General features: G+C 48.1%; 1 protein-coding gene across 3 annotated transcripts in view; it reads right to left on the bottom strand.

Moving 5' to 3' along the window:
• PDGFRA (platelet derived growth factor receptor alpha) overlaps positions 1–17,531 on the bottom strand; it is a 43,038-nt gene that overhangs the window by 6,427 nt on the left and 19,080 nt on the right. For all 3 annotated transcript variants that reach the window (XM_059383932.1, XM_059383923.1, XM_059383943.1), the window contains exons 8-22: positions 16,600–16,715; positions 15,482–15,608; positions 14,236–14,429; positions 13,412–13,506; positions 13,070–13,202; positions 10,755–10,859; positions 10,279–10,389; positions 9,924–10,077; positions 8,859–9,025; positions 6,459–6,574; positions 6,028–6,150; positions 5,153–5,264; positions 3,797–3,896; positions 3,570–3,675; positions 1,327–1,568 (exon numbers count right to left, since the gene is read on the bottom strand). In XM_059383932.1, coding sequence (XP_059239915.1) covers positions 1,327–1,568; positions 3,570–3,675; positions 3,797–3,896; positions 5,153–5,264; positions 6,028–6,150; positions 6,459–6,574; positions 8,859–9,025; positions 9,924–10,077; positions 10,279–10,389; positions 10,755–10,859; positions 13,070–13,202; positions 13,412–13,506; positions 14,236–14,429; positions 15,482–15,608; positions 16,600–16,715 — 2,001 coding nt within the window. The remainder of the gene's footprint in view (positions 1–1,326; positions 1,569–3,569; positions 3,676–3,796; positions 3,897–5,152; positions 5,265–6,027; positions 6,151–6,458; positions 6,575–8,858; positions 9,026–9,923; positions 10,078–10,278; positions 10,390–10,754; positions 10,860–13,069; positions 13,203–13,411; positions 13,507–14,235; positions 14,430–15,481; positions 15,609–16,599; positions 16,716–17,531) is intronic.

Here is a 17,531-nt window from a genome sequence, read left to right as displayed (position 1 = left end):
CGTAGTTCCCAATGGTCGTACACACCAGCAGCTTTTTTTTTTTTTTTTAAGATTTTATTTATTTATTTGACAGAAATCACAAGCAGATGGAGAGGCAGGCAGAGAGAGAGAGAGGGAAGCAGGCTCCCTGCTGAGCAGAGAGCCCGATGCGGGACTCGATCCCAGGACCCTGAGATCATGACCTGAGCCGAAGGCAGCAGCCTAACCACTGAGCCACCCAGGCGCCCCACACCAGCAGCTTTGAAGCACGCTTGCCCAAACTATGACCTGAGCCACATCAAGGCTCTAGACTACCAGTTGACCCCAAATACAAAAGACAAAGCATGTGACAAGACACTACAGGATGCACTCAGTGACATTCAGAATGTGGGAACATTACAGGCAGATGCTCCAGTTTCTTCACAAATACCATGCAAGGAGGTAAGAAGGGGCAGGACAAACATACAGAAACATAGCAACTAAATGCCATGTGTCACTCTTGTTTGGTTCTCAGAACAAAACAAATGCAAAACCGTATTTATGAGACAATCGGGGAAATTTGAACACCTGTGATCCTCTTAACAATTCATTGTCAACAGGGGGAGAGCAAGATAATGATACTGCAGTTCTTTTTAATAACTTAGTAACTCCAGCTGTTTTTTTTAAAATAGAGCCTGTATCTTTTAGAGGCACCCTAATGGAGTATTTATGGAGGAAATGATAGGATGTCTGGGATTTCCTTCAAGACAATCAGGAAGAGGAGGAAACAGCTCCTTCGGGCAGTCTGGCCATGAGATCATAGATGCTCAAGCTGAGTGAAAGAACTGACAGTTCGCTAGTCGTCTGGAATGGGGCAGGTCAGAAATCTTCCATGATATGAGTTAAAAAGAAGGAAGAAATCAGCCAGGAGACGCCTGGGCCGGGTTCCCGGAGATTCTAATAACCTGCTGGTCTGGGTGAAGTATGCAGATCAGTTTTCAAGTCTCCCCAGGTGCAGCTGGGGTTCAGATGATGCTAAGATGATGGTAACCATCAGTATCAAACTGCCCAGTCTAGCCTCTCTCGGCTCTCTCCCCGGTCCCAGGATCCATGCAGGAAACATCGGAGGCTTCCAGTATCTCAAGAAATCAGGGCTGCAGTGGCTGATCAAACTACCTGGGGACTCGGGTCAGAGACTCTCCCCCTGCCCACTCTCACCTCGCCCAGCCCCATAGGGGCACATTAGGATTGTCTAGGAGGCGTTTACAAGAGGAAGCCGACCCCTGGGGCCTCTGCAGCAGGGGGTGAACCTCACCAGCAGGTGCCCTGGGGAGCGGAGCAGGGGCGGGGCTCTGCTGGAAGCCCTACCTGTGTCTGTTCCTCTTGCCCAGGTCTTCCTCCTCAGGGACCGGGTCGATGTCGGGCAGGGGGATGATGTAGCCGCTGTCCGCACTCAGCCGCTGCTCGTCCAGGCTGCCCTCCCAGTCCTTCAGCTTGTCCTCCTCGTTTTTGTAGGTGACGCCGATGTAGGCATTGTCGGCGTCCACGCGCATGCGCGCCACGGCGGGGTGGTCGCTCTTCAGGAAATCCAGGTGAATCTTCTCGTAACTCTGCAGACATGCATTTCACACGGTTAGCCACGTGCCACGGACCGAACTGCAGAAAGGGCACTCAGATCTTAACTCCCACTTAACCAGGTGTGTCTCCAAGCTCCCTCAAAGATAACAGGATTTAGACAACTGAGAGTCTGATGTCAACCCATCTGCAGGTGTGGGCCATGGAGAAAGGGCCATCAATGACAGGGTCATCCTGCAGAAGAGATCTCTCATCCACCTGAAGATACAATGAGCCCGTTCTCTGAGTCGGTAGCTAGGACGGTGTCCCCCAACCATCCCCCGACGCACACACCCACTCCCTTCTCTGAGACTAGCAGGCCCCTTCTGGTCCCCATTACAGTCTCTCTCCAGGGCTTGGATGCATCCCAGTAAGAGGTGACAAGGACTTCCACGGGGAGCACCATCCCTGGAACTTCCTGATCCTAAATGCTGGAGAAAGATATCTAACTCCAAACTCACAGACCTTTGATTGAAAAAGACCCCATTTTCAACAACAGTTCTAGTCTCTTCCCACCAACACATCTTAGGAACCCCAGACAGAACTCCTTTGACAGACCTATCCTAATTTCCTTCTGCCTCCTCATGGCCTCACTTCTAGGAGTTGTAACCGGCAATGAAATAATCAAAAGATGAAAATATTTAACTCTCAGTTCAGCACGCAACCTCCTAACACGGCTCCTCTTTGAGGAGCAGCAACAAATATGAAAACTACACAGAGTGACTCAGCTGACTTGCAGAAATGCAGTTTATAATGCAACTGTGGTTCCCTCCCAGCATCTCAGCAGAAGTTGTTTCATTCATTAATATATCCTGCTTGGTTCCATGAAATTACGTTTGTTCCTCTGAACAATGCTTCCTATTGCACCAAAAAAACCCAAAAAAACAAAACAAAACAAAAATAACAAAAAAAACCCACACACAAACAGCTGGAGCCCCAGATAACAGCTGAGGTTGTTCCTTCTAGTCAGCTGGTAAAAGCTGGTAAAATCCAATTTCACATGGATTTAAGTGCATTCAAATGAGCGACAGAATGGCTATGGATGCCCCGAGACTTCTAACTGCACGGTAGCTTCTGAGACTTCTAACTGCTCGGTAGCATCTGGAGAATAAAGTGCTTACAGGTGTTGCACACTTAAGATAAAAGGGGAGCCCTGCAGAAAGGGGAGGGTTTTCAGACATCACTGCTACCAGGGGCTTGGGGAGCGCTCCAGGATAAGCCAGGCCACCAGATCAAACAATCTTTTTCCTCCTCTGAAAATGTCCCTTTAAAACAGTTCTGAGAGGGACGCCTGGGTGGCTCAGTTGGTTGGGCAGCTGCCTTTGGCTCAGGTCATGATCCTGGTGTCCTGGGATCGAGTCCCGCATCGGGCTCCTTGCTCAGCAGGGAGCCTGCTTCTCCCTCTGCCTCTGCCTGCCATTCTGTCTGCCTGTGCTCGCTCTCTCCCCCCCTCTCTCTGATAAATAAATAAAATCTTTAAAAAAAAAAAAAAAACAGTTCTGAGGGGTGCCTGGGTGGCTTAGTGGGTTAAGCCTCTGCCTTTGGCTCAGGTCATGATCCCAGGGTCTTGGGATCGAGTCCCGCATCGGGCTCTCTGCTCCTTGGGGAGCCTGCTTCCTCCTCTCTCTCTGCCTGCCTCTCTGTCTACCTGTGATCTCTGTCAAATAAATAAATAAAATATTTAAAACAGTGCTGAAAACAAACTGAGGGTTTTGGAAGGGAGGGGCATGAGGGGTGGGGTGAGCCTGGTGATAGTTATTAAGGAGCGCACATGCATGGAGCACTGGGTGTGGTGCATTAACAATGAATCCCATAACAATGAACAAATACTAAATTTTTAAAAAATATACACATAAAATCTTTTGAAAATAAAATAAATAAAAATAAAATAAAAACAAAACAGTGCTGAACAGCGCGACTTGCCACAGAACCACCAGCTACGGACGTCTTCCCTCTGCCGGTTCCTTTCCACCCAACGTGAAGGGGCCCAGACCCACCTTCTTGTACTGTCCAGGCAGCAGATTTTCCACAATCTCACTCAGGTGATAGAAGGAGGGTCTCTTCTCTGGCTCACTGTGCCAGCACTTCACCATGATCTCGTAGCTGCGGGAGCACACAACCCGAGTGGGCTCGCAGAGCAGTGTCAGGGCACCCCTGCCCCCCACAGACCGCCCCCACCCCCCAGGCATGAACACAAGGCCCCCAAACGAGGGAGGGGGCTCACACTTCACTGGTGGCATGGTCAGGCTTGGCCATCCGGTAGCCGCTCTTGATCTTATTGTAGAAAGTCGAATCCACCATCATGCCAGGGTAGGGGGTGCCTCCTGAAAACCGAGGGAAACCACCTGGGTTAGCCAGCACGTGGGACACTGCTGAAACTCTCAGGGTGACACAGAACCTACAGAGAACGCCTGGGGACCCCCCTTGGAAGTTCTGGTTCTTTCAAGGAAATTAAGCGTGATCGTCCCTTTGACTTCACAGGCTTTCGCAAACCTTGAACGTAACTAGGACTGAACGAACGTTGGTCGAGTCCGGACACCTGAGGCACAAATTCTACATCTTTAGAAAGAGCACAAAAGTGTTTTTCAATGTATCTGACTACTGGATCTACAGACACAAAGCAAAATAGAGAATCAAGAGAAAATTCGGAACCATGGAAGGAAAAATTCTTTTCACCAAAATATTCAAGTAACTAGAGCCAAAGTCAAAGCGGGGGCTTAAAATATCTAGATAATTTTCTGCTTTTAATAGACTCTAAGACTCCGTGAAGCCCCCCACTGGGATGACCCACACGGGCATCCAATCAGGGAGAACGGGGATCAAAAAAGCAGACGAAGAAGAGAGGAAATCCTTTCCTACAGTTCAGGAAACATTTCACTGTGTATGGCCAAGGTCAGATCAAGCTCAGCTTCCTCTCTAAAGCCTTCCAAAACTACCACAGGGCTCCCTTCTTTCTTCCCTTACAAGTTGAAACTGTTTATTACCACATGGAGGTTTTGCCTCTCCAAAGGAGCTAAGGCCAGTGTCACAAATCACTCCTCCCTCCTCCCTCAGGGCCCTCGCCTGGCAGTGCGGGGTACCTGTATTATTTGGGACCTGGTGACCGGCTTACTAAATGACCAGATGGTCCCTCTCCTCTCCCAGAGCGATGACCAGGAAGGCTAGTCACTCCCATGCCCTCAGCATACTCCTTTTCACCTGAGTCTCGATCACCATGAAGCGACAGAGGTGACTCTCCGCCAGTGAACCTACTTAACCCACAATCCCACTCAAAAACCAGCTGGGGAGTGGGTGTTCTAAGGAACACTTCCAGTGGGAGAAAGTCACTCTGACACAGCCCAAAGGAGAGGAGGGGCACAGCCCAGGGGTGAAGGTGCAGTCCTCCAAGACTCCCGGCTCAGTCTGCGTGGGTGTACACCAGCCACCGCAACCGTGCAATTCGTCATTCAAAGCAGCCGCCGCACCCTTGACTCACAGCGGGCATCTTAGCATCGTTTATACCCTGGAGCTCGGAAAACAGCGTTTCCCTTCCAGTGCTGTTGCAAAACCACCCAAATGAGCAGAGATGTCAGGCCCGTACCAAGAGAAAAGATCTCCCAGAGCAGAATGCCGTAAGACCAGACGTCACTCAGCGTGGTGTAGAGATTATCGAAGATGCTCTCGGGGGCCATCCACTTCACGGGGAGGAAGGTCTGCATGGGGAGAGGAAGGAAGTTAAACCCAGCGTCCCCGCTGATGACCCACAGCAGCGGAAATAATAGGGCTTCTCTTTGGACTAATAATAACTTGCACTAACAACCTAGCCCAGGAAATCTTTGTTTCTTGTTTGGCACTCCGCTCCCCACACTATTCTGAGCCTGGCATCTAGTAGGTGCTCAATAAATTATCTAATGAAGGACAGATGGTCGATGTCACCTCTTATGTCCTCCCAACGGAAAGCACCCAAAAATATTAACACTGAATGTTCATCCAAAGTGTAGGAGCCCTGAATGCCATCTGCAGATCTGACACAAGTCAGAGCAGTTCTCTCTGGAAATGAATGCATGTACACAGGCACGTAGGAGCAGTAGCTAACACTTGCTGAGTGCTTGTTGTATACCAGGCACAGTTCTAAGCATCTGACATTTAAGTCACTGAATCACCACGGCAATCCAGGAGACAGGTAGTGTTATCAGGTCACTGCTACTGACAGGGAAAACCAGGGTAAACCAGGGTACAGAACAGGCAAGAAACTTCCCCCTCATCTCCAGGCTACTAAGTGCTCAAGCCAGTAGTCATGCCCAGGCCATCTGGCTACAGAGCCTACGCTTTGCATACTGATTCCCTGGAGCCCGTTCCTGGGTTTCATGGACTCCATGTTAAAAATGCGGACCCTGAGTGGCCAGAAGCGACATCTAGGTCTGGAGACTGAGTGAGGAAAGACGAGCATGCCCAGTGAGCGGAGGGATCACGTACGCTGCCTTTAGACACGTAGTTGGAATCATGCATGATGTCTCTGGCCAGACCAAAGTCACAGATCTTCACGATTTTCCCTTGCGCCAGGAGGACATTTCGGGCAGCCAGGTCCCGGTGGACGCACTGTATGGGAAGGGAAAAACAACAGTCTGTCCGTCTGTCACTAGACAACGTCAGCCCTATGTGACTGGCCACCTTCGGTGGTGCCAGGAGTTGCGTGGCACACTTCACAGAAGGTGTCCCAGCAGAGAGCTCACCTCCTCCAGGCTCTCCCTCCAGCCACTCGCAAGATGGAGGAAGTTCTAGAACAGGGTAGATACCTGATGATACCAGACTCCCCACTATGCTTCAGGGAAAAGGAAGAGAGAAGGAGCCATTGCCACCAGCCTCTTGGAGATCAACAGAGAACTCTGTTCCACGAACACACTCACGTTTTTCGAAGCCAAAAATTCCATTCCTCGCGCAACTTGATAGGTAAAACTCAACAAATCCAACAAAGTAAGGCCTTCTGAGTTATCGTCCGAAAGGAGGTTTTTGACTTCTGAGTCTGCAGAAAAGGAATGAAGGGAGTTGGCCTTAGAGGGCGGCGTGAAACATCCCCCACAGGGACACTCCCATGGTGCTGGGCCACTTAAGGCTCGTCCAGAGAACAGACCTAAGATTTTTTTTTTTCCTATAGCGTTTCTGGACCTCATGGGCGGGTATGCAAGCCACGCCAAGGTTCTACCATTAAAAAGAAATCTATCTGCAGAAATCTCTCTCTGGTTTACATACACATGTATCCATAAGGACCAGTCTAGTGGGTTCTCACACATCTTGTTGTTTGCCTCCCAAATTTCTTTTTTCAGCCTTAGTTCGCAAGTTACCTCAGCCACCTCACACACACACACACACACACACACACACACACACGCAAAATCTTCCATGATGAATATACATGAGGGCCCTTTGAAAAAGTAGTTTCTAGGAATCCCCCCCACTTTTTTTCCCCTCTTTTTAAAGCCACCTTCACAGCGTTTGGCTCATTTCCTGAATAAAATCCAGCCCCCGTCAGACCAGAGGTAACAATCTTCAAAGGTCAGTGCCAAGGACTTTGCCGTTAGCTCCTTTTGTAACTTGTCCACTTTCCTGAGTCAGTCCCATCTGGAGGAGTCCCAGGGTTTTCGAGGAAGGAGGTAATCTAGGCCAGCCGTTCTCATTTCTTTTTAAAAATTTTCAGGCGAGTGAAGAGTAGCTGTAGCCATTCATGTTTTTCCAGCCAGCTAGGAGAAGGCCAGCAAGCCGAGGTCTGCCTGCCAGCGGGACCCGGGCTGAGTATGAATCAGGTTCCCCCAACATCTGGCGCCAGGTCCAGCCTGGGAAGCAATGTCAACTATTTTTAACAACACGGGAGGGGAGAGGAAGCACTGATTCCGACAGCTCCCATTGGCTCATCTTTTAAAAGGGCTTGGAAGTGTACCCACTTGGCAAAAACAAGTGAGTGGAACTTGGAACCGCGGCAATGGAAAATACTCTTGTGTACCGAGCTTTGCAAAACAAGCACATTCTTTTTTAACAGATTGTACCTTTCACTTAAGAACCCTACAAGCATTCAGAGCATATCGGTGATTTTCAAAATCATTTCCATGGCAGCTCAACACTTTTGTGAATTGACTAATGGGAGGGCTCAAGCCCATAACACTGAATCACAAGATACGTCAACTTCAGACCCAATAGCAGAGTCCTCCCAGCTCCAAGCCCGGGATTAGACAGGAACCCGGGGGGGGGGGGGGGAGGCTATGCCCCGCCTCCCCTGCACAAGTGGGGTGGTCCATCTGCTTTGGGCATCGGCTAGACTCCCTGGAGTTTATTAATCAATGCAATCCTGCCACATGTTCATCTGTTTCAAAAGACGAGACAGACCTTCCTTCAAACAACAATAGACATACCCAACATCCTCAGCAGAAAAATACAACCTCCAATTGTCTACTTTCCAGTGTCTATCACAAAGTGGGTATTAACACAGCTCACAGCAAGGGCTACTGAACTCCTAGGTACTAGAGACTTAGAGAACTTGAGATTTTAAAAATAGTTATTAGGAACCAACAGAGGATAGCTAGCTTTCAATTTTGCAAACAGGGGCGGGGAGGGGGGTGGAATCAGTGATCACCATACTTTCATTAAGAAAAAAAATAAAAAATAAAAAGACACATTAACACCGGGAAAAAAAAGCTAATTATATCAGGATAAACCATTCTTTAAGAGGATTATGTTTAAAGTGTGAAAATACACTGCATTAATTGTTTATTCTTTTTGTCAAGTCACAGGCCATGAACTTCTGCAAGCACATCACAGATCCCTCCCACAGACACGCAGTTAGGGACCACAGGATGGCAGTTCCGCTCACCTTGTCTAATCACCTTCCTCTGAGGTTTCGTTTGTTTTTTAGGGGTTTTTTGTTTTGTTTTGTTTTGTTTTTGTTTTTTTAAGCAGACTCCACAGCCAGCCTGGAGCCCAACACAGGGCTTGATGACAGCTCAGAGATCAAGACCAGGACTGAGATCAAGAATCAGAGGCTTAACCCACTAAGCCACCCCGGCACCCCTTCCTCTGAGTATTTTAAGTGCAGGTTTCCCATGGCTATCTGAAAATAGCGCACTCCTATGAGCAAAGAAGCAATTACTATTTTGTAAAACCCAAAAATCCTTTCCAAACTTCAGCATATGAGAACACGTACCAGTGCAGGTCTTTCTATAAAAGCAAAGTGGAAGAAGCCCAGTTTGTGGAGAGCAGGGGAAATCTGGATCGTATCAAACCACCAGCACACCTAAGAATGAACAGTGACCATTTACCTAACACAGATTTCTTCTTGTAGGAGGCTGGGCGATCATACAGCGATCTCTGGATGTCCGAGTACTTAGAGACCTCCTTCCTCTCCAGCATGGGGACGTACTGTGTGGTGTCAGCCTGCTTCATGTCCATGTAGTCCCCGTTGTTTTCGAAAGATAAAATAACGTAACTGGAACAACAGAAGAAGAAACCTTGTTCAGGGTGCTGCCCCCCGGGAGTGGCCATTTGACCTTGAAGCAGATGACCAGAGGCCGATGGTAACCAAGGCAGTGCAGTAGGTGAGGGGGCAGGCTCGGGGGCAGGGGGTGGGGAGTGGCGTCAAGCAAAAGCAAAAGCAAAAGCAAAAGCAAAACCAACATGTACCTCCCACGTGAGGCAGTCCAGTGGGTGAGACGTGACCAGTAATCACACACACACTTGGGTCATCTCCACTCAGTGGGCCTGTCTTTATTCTCACTCCGTTTTTCAACTCACCCACCACAAAACCCAGGCTATACAATCCCGGGACTTGGGCAGATGTTTCCTGCCCTCAATAAATTCAGTGTCAATTTGGAGTTCATCGAGTAACTCAGTATCAAGTGAACTTGCGCTTTCTGATCTTACAGAACTGGAAATCCACACACAACTTGACAGCTCCTTGTACGTTCCTGTGCGTGGGATTACTACCACCAGCTTGACCTCTAGGCCCAGGCTCAGTTAAGGGGCAGAATCTCGAAACGTGGGGGTCCTCGGTCAGTTTCTCACAAGATATCAGCAGGCATCCTCCCTGGCCGGAGCCACGTCTTACAGGCCTGAAGTGGACCGAACCTTAACAGCCAAATAGCTCCCAGAATGAGTCCAATGATTCCAACGCTTGCTTCCATTCAAACCTCTCAGCAAGGCCTCCCCGCATGATACCCAGTCCCAAACACCTACAGGCAGGGATGTCCGGGCTGCGTCAGGGGGTGACGGGCAGGGTAGTGGGGCTCTAAGTCTTGCTGGGTCTGCAGACATGGATTCTATGAGAACACGGGCTGTCTCCAGCGGTGAGGCTTGGGACTCTCAGCAACGCATAACTCTGCACCCACCTCCGCGTGCTGTCATCCGCAGGGTTCAATCCGAAAATGTCCAGCTCCTTCTTCGGCTTCTCCGGGTGGCGGCTCAGGAAGCTATCCCTGTTCTTATGCAAATAGTTGACCAAATCCCCATAGAAGCAGTACTCCGTGATGATGTAAATAGGGCCTGTGGGAACCGAAAGCAGTTAAGCAATAGGCATAAAAATGAAGATATGTTTGCCCCGACACGAGATGATTCTCAAAACGAGGAGCTTCCAACGATTCAGTGGAAGTCAGGCAACTCCGTTCAGGGGACATGTATTTGCTGGCATGTTTGGAGGTAGAGAGTTAAGGACTTATATCCCCCCTCCCAGGTCAGGAAGCCTACCTGACTTGGTACAGGCTCCCAGCAAGTTCACAATGTTCAAATGTGGCCCCAGGTGAGTCATTATCTTCAGTTCCGACATGAGAGCCTGCTTCTCACTGGACCTGGCTGTGGCTGTTGAAGAATCAATCTCCTATCATTTCAAGCCCTTTACCTCCCAGAAAGACCCAGTAACGCGGCCAACCCCACGACCGGATGGCATTTTATTTACCGAAAGTCTAAAAGAGAAACGCAGAGTAACTTGGTCTAATAACCCCTAGTCTTCAAGGTAAAAAGAAGTCACCAAAAATAACTCCTGATTTTCCAACATACAGGCAACGAGAATAATCTAAATGACCCAGAAGAAAAAAGAGCCTGAAGACACAGAAAACCTGGAATCGGAAAAAACCAAGATCTGGTCCTTAATGTGGCACACACTGGACTCACTTTGATTTAAAAAAAAAAAAAAAAAAAAAAAAATCCCAGGAAAGGGCACTTACGTTTTAGCATCTTCACGGCTACTTTCATGACAGGCTGGGAGCGGCTTAACCCATAGGCGGTTCCTTCAACCACTTTCCCGAATGCACCAGATCCCAGGATCCGACCTGCGAGCAATCAGAACCATTAACACGGGTGAAATGTAGCGCCATCCCCTTGGTTTTATTCAGCACAGTCAGCGGTAGGCTTGCCCGAAAGCGCAGGGCGCCAGTGGGGAGGCGGGGCTGGGAGGGAGGCTGTTCCTCCAGGATGGAGTAAGCGTCGTGATTCCTGCATGTCAGCAAGTTTGAGACCAGAACAGAGCCCACAGAAGGCAATCAGTGCAACTGCTTTCATCAAATACCATTTGCAAGGGGAAGGGATCCTCGGGCAGGAGTGAGGGCGGCGCATCCTTCCCTGATGTGAGCTTTCTCCCAGCTCTAGAGCTTTCTCCCAGCTCTAGTGCGGGGCCAGTCTGCAGGCTCCAAGGCCCGTTTCCTGTGGCTCTCGCCCAAACCCCCTGCTTCTCTACCCTTCAGTTCTCCACATGCAGACAGACACATCTTTTGCAGCAGTTAAGTCCTTATCCACTGGAAATCCCTCCGAGACCTCACTGATTCCGAGGCGTGAAGAAGTGAACTTCGGGCTGGTGTCCTTGCCGCTGTTTGTCGGAAGGACCAGGAATGTCACAGGCTACTGCACGCCGGGAGCCACGCTTGGCTCCACGCTGGCGGTGACGTAAGTAAACAGCCGGGGGGAAGACTTGGCTCATAAGGGACTAGCAACCAGCAGTGCGTGTGTGCACATGTGCATGTGGGAGACTGTACCCAGAAACGTATGGCCGCCTTAGGGGAACACATAGGAGCAGAGACACACAGAAATGCCTCTTAGCATGTTAGGGGTGTCACCCTTTTCCCCCACATTTTACTACTTTAAGTTCCTCTGCTCTTTCTGTAAAATCGACAGGGGGTAGGGGTGGTAGGGGTGCAATTGGTGGGAGGAAGAGATGATCAAGCTTCATTTCCAGGTCCAAGTAGTTGACATTGGAAGTAACTAAGACATCGTGTTTGATTTCAGTTTAAGACGACCTAAACTTGCTGCACTTCGGAATAAGACAAGTGGGTCTAGTGTGTTCCCATGGACACAACCTCTAGTCTTTCACTTGTCTTTTTTTTTTTCTTTAAATTCAATTTAGTTAATATATACTGTATTATTAGTTTCAGAAGTAGAATTTAGTGATCATCAGTTGCAAGTAACACCCAGTGCTCCTTGTACCAAGTGCCCTCCTTAATCCCCATCACCCAATTACCCTACCCTATGCTCCTACCTACCTCCCCGGCCCAGAAACCTTGGTTTTTTTCCTTACAGCTAAGAGTCTCTTATGGTTTGCCTCTTTCTCTGTTTTCATCGTATTTTCCCTTTGCTTCCCCCATCCCCCATGGTCATCTGCTTTTTGTCTTTGTTTTCATTCATCCATGATGTGATTTTAAAAAGAAATTCCTTGAACTAATTCACGTACTCGGTTCTCAGCCCTAGACTGAAATATCTGAAAAGTTTGCGATAAGTTGGCTTGATTCTTTTTACATGTTTTGCTTTGGAAAAGTACTGTGCTTTGGAAAGTGCTTTGGAAAGTACCTGTGTTTTTATATCCTATATACATTTCTAAAGAAGCTGTGTTTTTATATTCTATATACATTTCTAAAGAAGCATCTAATACATCCTCAGACTGGGCTAGATTAAAATACCCTGTGTGGTTGTCCTCATTCAATTCTTGTCTGTTCCTTTTCAGTCACATAAATTCATCTCATCAATTCGGGTCACTCCCAAAGCCAAGCCATCTCAACGACTCTCTTTGGCAGGACATTCTCACATTCTCCTCTCCTCTTTACATTCCAGCCCACGTAGAATTTTCTTTAACCATAATCTGTTATAGACCAAGATTTTTATTTTTTTTTTATGTTTTTATTTTTTTAAGATTTTTATTTATTTATTTGAAAGAGCGCACAAGCAGGGGGAAAGGGCAGAGGGCTCCCTGCCGAGGGCGGAGCCTGATGCGGGACTCGATCCCAGGACCCCGAGATCATGGTCTGAGCCGAAATCAGAGATGTTTACCTGACTGAGCCACCTGGGTGCCCCTGGAACGAGATTTTTTTAATAAAAACCACGGCAGTGATATAATTCATTCATTTTCAAGACAGAAAAATATTTCTGAAAGCCAATTTCTATTACCTAGCTCTAACTGAGTGGAAGTTCAGATCCCTAATCCCTGTATACAAGGCTATAAAAGGTCATGTCCAAATCAAAAGGGAGTCAGGGGATCAGCCCAGGAGGCGCTTACCAAGCACAAGTCCATCTCTTGGAAACTCCCATCTCGAGTCATAAGGCAGCTGCATTGGGTCCACATAAATATATTCATGTCCATCAGGGCTGATGGATTCAATGACCCTCCAACGGATTTCATACCTCGGTTTCTACAAATGAGCACAACAGGTAGCTGGTGATTACCAAAGCCCAAAGGCACCGAAGCTTGACCGCAGCCAAGCGACCAGAACACAGCAGGACTGACACGTTCAACACATCGTTACTGAGCTCCTTCTCTGTGCCAAGCCCTGAACTAGACCGTCCTTCTTCTTGTTCTTAGTGGCCTCAAGGGTTTTTGTTCTTGGAGAAAAATACCTACCTGTTTCCAAATGACAACCAGGACAATGAGTGAGACGATCACAATCACCAGCAGCACGAGGACCGCAGCGGCCACAGTGAGCTCGGATCGCAGTGCTGAAGGAGAAAGGCTGCGTGAGGTAGAAATTTCCACAAACACGCAGGAGGGCGGGAAGGTGATGTGGTTGTGTGTGGGTCGGAAACCTCTCCCTTCTGGGGGAGAAGCACCGAGGCTGCCTGGCTCATTTTAAGGATGGGTGATACCGCCTCTCAATCATCTAACATGATCTAACACTACCCCAGATCTTCCCTTAGAGGAGAAAGGGAACAAAATTCCATCAGGGAAATGTAGCACTTGTTCCAAAGGTGCCACAACATTAACCTTCTAGACAGAAGGTGGGCTGGAATGTAAAGACTGATAAATGGGACTGAAAGCCATGTAGGTTCGGTTTATTTTGAAAGGCTGCATTTTGTTTATATTACACTTTGGGCTTCGTTGATTTATTATTATTATTATTTTTTTAAAAATGCAACCTGTCTCGACAGTTCAAAGGAGCAACAAGGCAGAAGATCCTCCTTCCCTATCATCCATCCCCGCACTCAGACTACAGAGACCGACCAGCTACCCTGCTAGACAGGCAGAATACCTCGGATGCCTCCTCAAGATGCAGTTTGGGGTCAGAATCCGAAAGAAAGGGTTCCCTCATGGAAGCCCAGAGAAAGCCCTTTAAAAGCATTCAGAGCTGAACTTCTGCCTTGGGACCTTCATTCCTTTCAGACCCCATCTGGGATTCAAGGTTCTGCCTGCGGGAGGAAGGGCTTGGGTGTTGACTAAGAGCAACTCACTGGGAGCCACCAGCTTCAGCTCCCGGCTCTCAGCCCCAAGGAGGTTCTTGGCCAGACATCGGACAGCGATGGTCTCCTCCACTCTGGTGAATGTCACTCGTCCCTCTACAGTACTCCTGTCTCGGGGGTGGACCTCCGTGATGATGTTTGAGATATTGCTGGCCAAAATCGCCCATGAAGTTTCATTATTACACCTGGGGAGAAAAAAAGACATTCATTTAAAACCAGTTATCAGGATAATGGAGGTGAGCAAAGCAGAGAGAATCATCGACGGTGACAGCCATTCTGACCTCGCCTGCATCTGGGGTTGCTACAGGTAGACTTTATTTTATGTGCATATTAACATGGAACTCGTTTGCAAAGACCCAACAGAGGATAACCTATATGCAGATAATTCAAAGTTAACTGATGATGAAGCAGGCAAAGTAGAAGTTAGTTCCATCAAATGTAACTACCAATTCCAAGCCTTGAACCCATGAGCCAATGGATCAGATCTACTTCAAGAATGTTTAACTATTCCAACTGCCCAGCCACTGGAAACGCCTGGCTCCCTCCTCTTCTCCCCACCTACACTGTCTCAGTAGGGTTGAAGTGATCCACTGGCTGAGTTAGGAGACCTAGATTCCAGCCCCAGTCAAGATCCCAGTCCTGTCATTCTGCCCTAAGAAGGGGGAGGTCTAGGACTCTCAGCCCCCAAGAGAAACAATCGAGGCTCCCAAACGCGGTCACCATGGGCACATTGCTCGAGGGCCCATCAGAAAAGGTGGACAGATGGTGGGTCAAAGAGGAACTGGTGAGTTAACTCCACCCAGACAGCAGGTAGGCAAAGGGGGCAGTCACCATGCACAAGACTGTCACTTATGTTCACACGCCAGTCTAGCTACCAAATAAAGCTCACCCTGTAAGACCTATAAAGTGAAGTGGGCCAGGGTAGTAAAAATCCTTAGAGCTGTGGTCCTTTAAATTCATCTTCTTTTCTGATGGGGCACCCTTGGAGAAATCTGGTGCGAGTTAGGGACCTCCTCCTTACAGTACTCATGACCACACAGGTGCACGGGCACACATACCATCCGCGCAGGCATGCCAGGCCTATGCTTAAGATCCTAGCCTGGAGTTTATGGGACTTTGGCCCAGGAAGAATCACAAAAGAAGGGAAAGACAAAGAAAAAAAATGCATCTCAAGTTCTTTGAATCAAGGAAGAAACATTCTGACCACCAATGAGAAAGAAACCTCTAGTCTCCGTACTTCTTAATATCCTTGCAAACCATCCACTCGATGTCAGGAAGCGGCGTCCCTCCAGCGGTGCATCTCACGGTCTGGCCCCCCGTAGTGCCATGGTGGTCGTCGACCAAGTCCAGAATGGAAGAGGGAACTGCCAAGAGGGGAAGGGAAGAGCCATCAGAATTGAATGGTCTGGGCCCCGGAGCTCCTGCGAGCCCCAGGTTCACAGAAATCAGGTTCAGAATTCGTCTCCCTTGCCCCTCCCCACATTCGAACCTGTCAAGCGAGTAACCCCCCAAGAAGGGGCTGAAAGCAGTTACAGGCTCCACTCTGCATAGACCCACTTGGTTAAGAGCATTTTCACAGTCGCAGCGTTTAGGGATTTGTGTCCTGTGGTGTTCTAAATCTGGAGTGAGGAAAGCAAAAGGCCCCTGTGGCTATTTGGCTTGAAAAGCAAGGAGGTTCTTAAAGCTGTCTTAAGGCTTGGGGTTTAACTAATGGATTCAGCCCGAGTATATAATGTAAAGCAGCATTTACCAAAGTGCATCTGTAGAATGTGACTAGCTCTTAAAGATTTTTTTTTTTAATCCTTGCTCAAATAAATTAGAAATATGCTAGCATTTGTATCATAGGTTTACTGGGAGGGTTAAGGGAGCCTGTAAGAAGTCCTGGGCACATGGCAGGTATCCAGCGAACAAGGGCTGGACGTGAACGTGGAGAGACTGAGGCACGCCCTCCTGGTAAGTAAGGGCCACTGCGCCGTGGATGCCAGTGAGGGGAGCGAAGCAAAAAGGCTAAAAACTCTCCGGAACAACCTGAGGTCATCTGGACCAAAACCATCACTTTCCTCTTCCAAGAACTGGAGGAGCCAGCCTGAGAAGCAGGTGGTGTTGTAAGCTAGGAATTCCCCCAGACTGTTACAGAGCAGCTCGGAACTTCCCAGAACTGTGTGAATTCCTAAGGCCAACAAAGCTCTCCCTGACAGGTGACGTCTACACCCACTGCGTTTCCCATGACGTGTTGTTTTTCTCTTCACCCGCTGGGAGGAAAAGTGCCAGGCTCTCCTTGGCAGTGGGGAGGAGGGGGGTGCACTCATTTACACAGTCACTGGGCTACCATTATCTTCATACTGCCTGACGCACCTTGAGTTAAGAGTTCAAAAGTATAGCTCTTCACATCGTCTTCGTTTTGAACAACAATTGTGTAATGACCACTGTCTTCCTCCTTAGCACGGATCAGCTTTAATTTGCTCCGATATCTGAAATGACAAGGACTCTGTGTCAGCAAGTCGGAGCCAAACAGATGCCAACTGTTCCAGCAGTTACCATGCTCACGTTCAAGTCTGATTTTGTAAAAAGTAAGAACATACTTTTTTTTAGTCTGCATCATCGCTTTTCTGGGATTTTTGGTGCCCTTTCTACACAGTGAAGGTCTGACTTACAGAAACTTAATTCTCAAACGAAGACCATGTATCTTGATGAGCAACAGCTTATGTGGCTAGAACAGCAATCGGTTCTGTTAAGGCCTGACTTCTGAACAAAACAGACACATCCCAACTTTCCTTTTAAAAAAAAAAAAAAAAAAAAAAAAACTTGATTTTTACCTTTTTAAAAATACCTGCTTCCCCTAAATATCCATCATTGAGGTGGTACAGCCAAACAATGGGGGCATTCTTGAAGAAAGAATGCTGACACAGTCTGCACACTGTCATGGATAAATCTCCAGGACTTAACCTTCCTACTTGCTGGTATTTGCTTAAAGAAAACTCTAGAAGGTTTCAGAAGAATCTAATGAAACTAATAAAGGTTATTTCCCTCAGCTGGGGGAGGCAGGGAGACCAGGGCACATGGTGGCAGGAATGGAGCAAGGCTTCTTCCAATGCAACTTCTTTATGCTTCAATACCGATAAAGCAAAAGATTGCATTGCCTATTAGAAGAAATTAGAAAAATCTATTTCTTCATACTTTATTAAAGGGAAGTTTCCCCTGAAGATTTCTTCCATGTATTATAAATGACATCTGGCTCTGTGTGCTTGTGTGGGTTCATCAATAAAGTATTTGCCCATTTGATTGCC

This window comes from Mustela nigripes, chromosome 1 (assembly GCF_022355385.1).
Source record: "Mustela nigripes isolate SB6536 chromosome 1, MUSNIG.SB6536, whole genome shotgun sequence".
Lineage (NCBI taxonomy): Eukaryota > Metazoa > Chordata > Mammalia > Carnivora > Mustelidae > Mustela > Mustela nigripes.
Note: the sequence above shows the minus strand (reverse complement) of the source record. Positions and strands in the feature narration are given on the sequence as shown.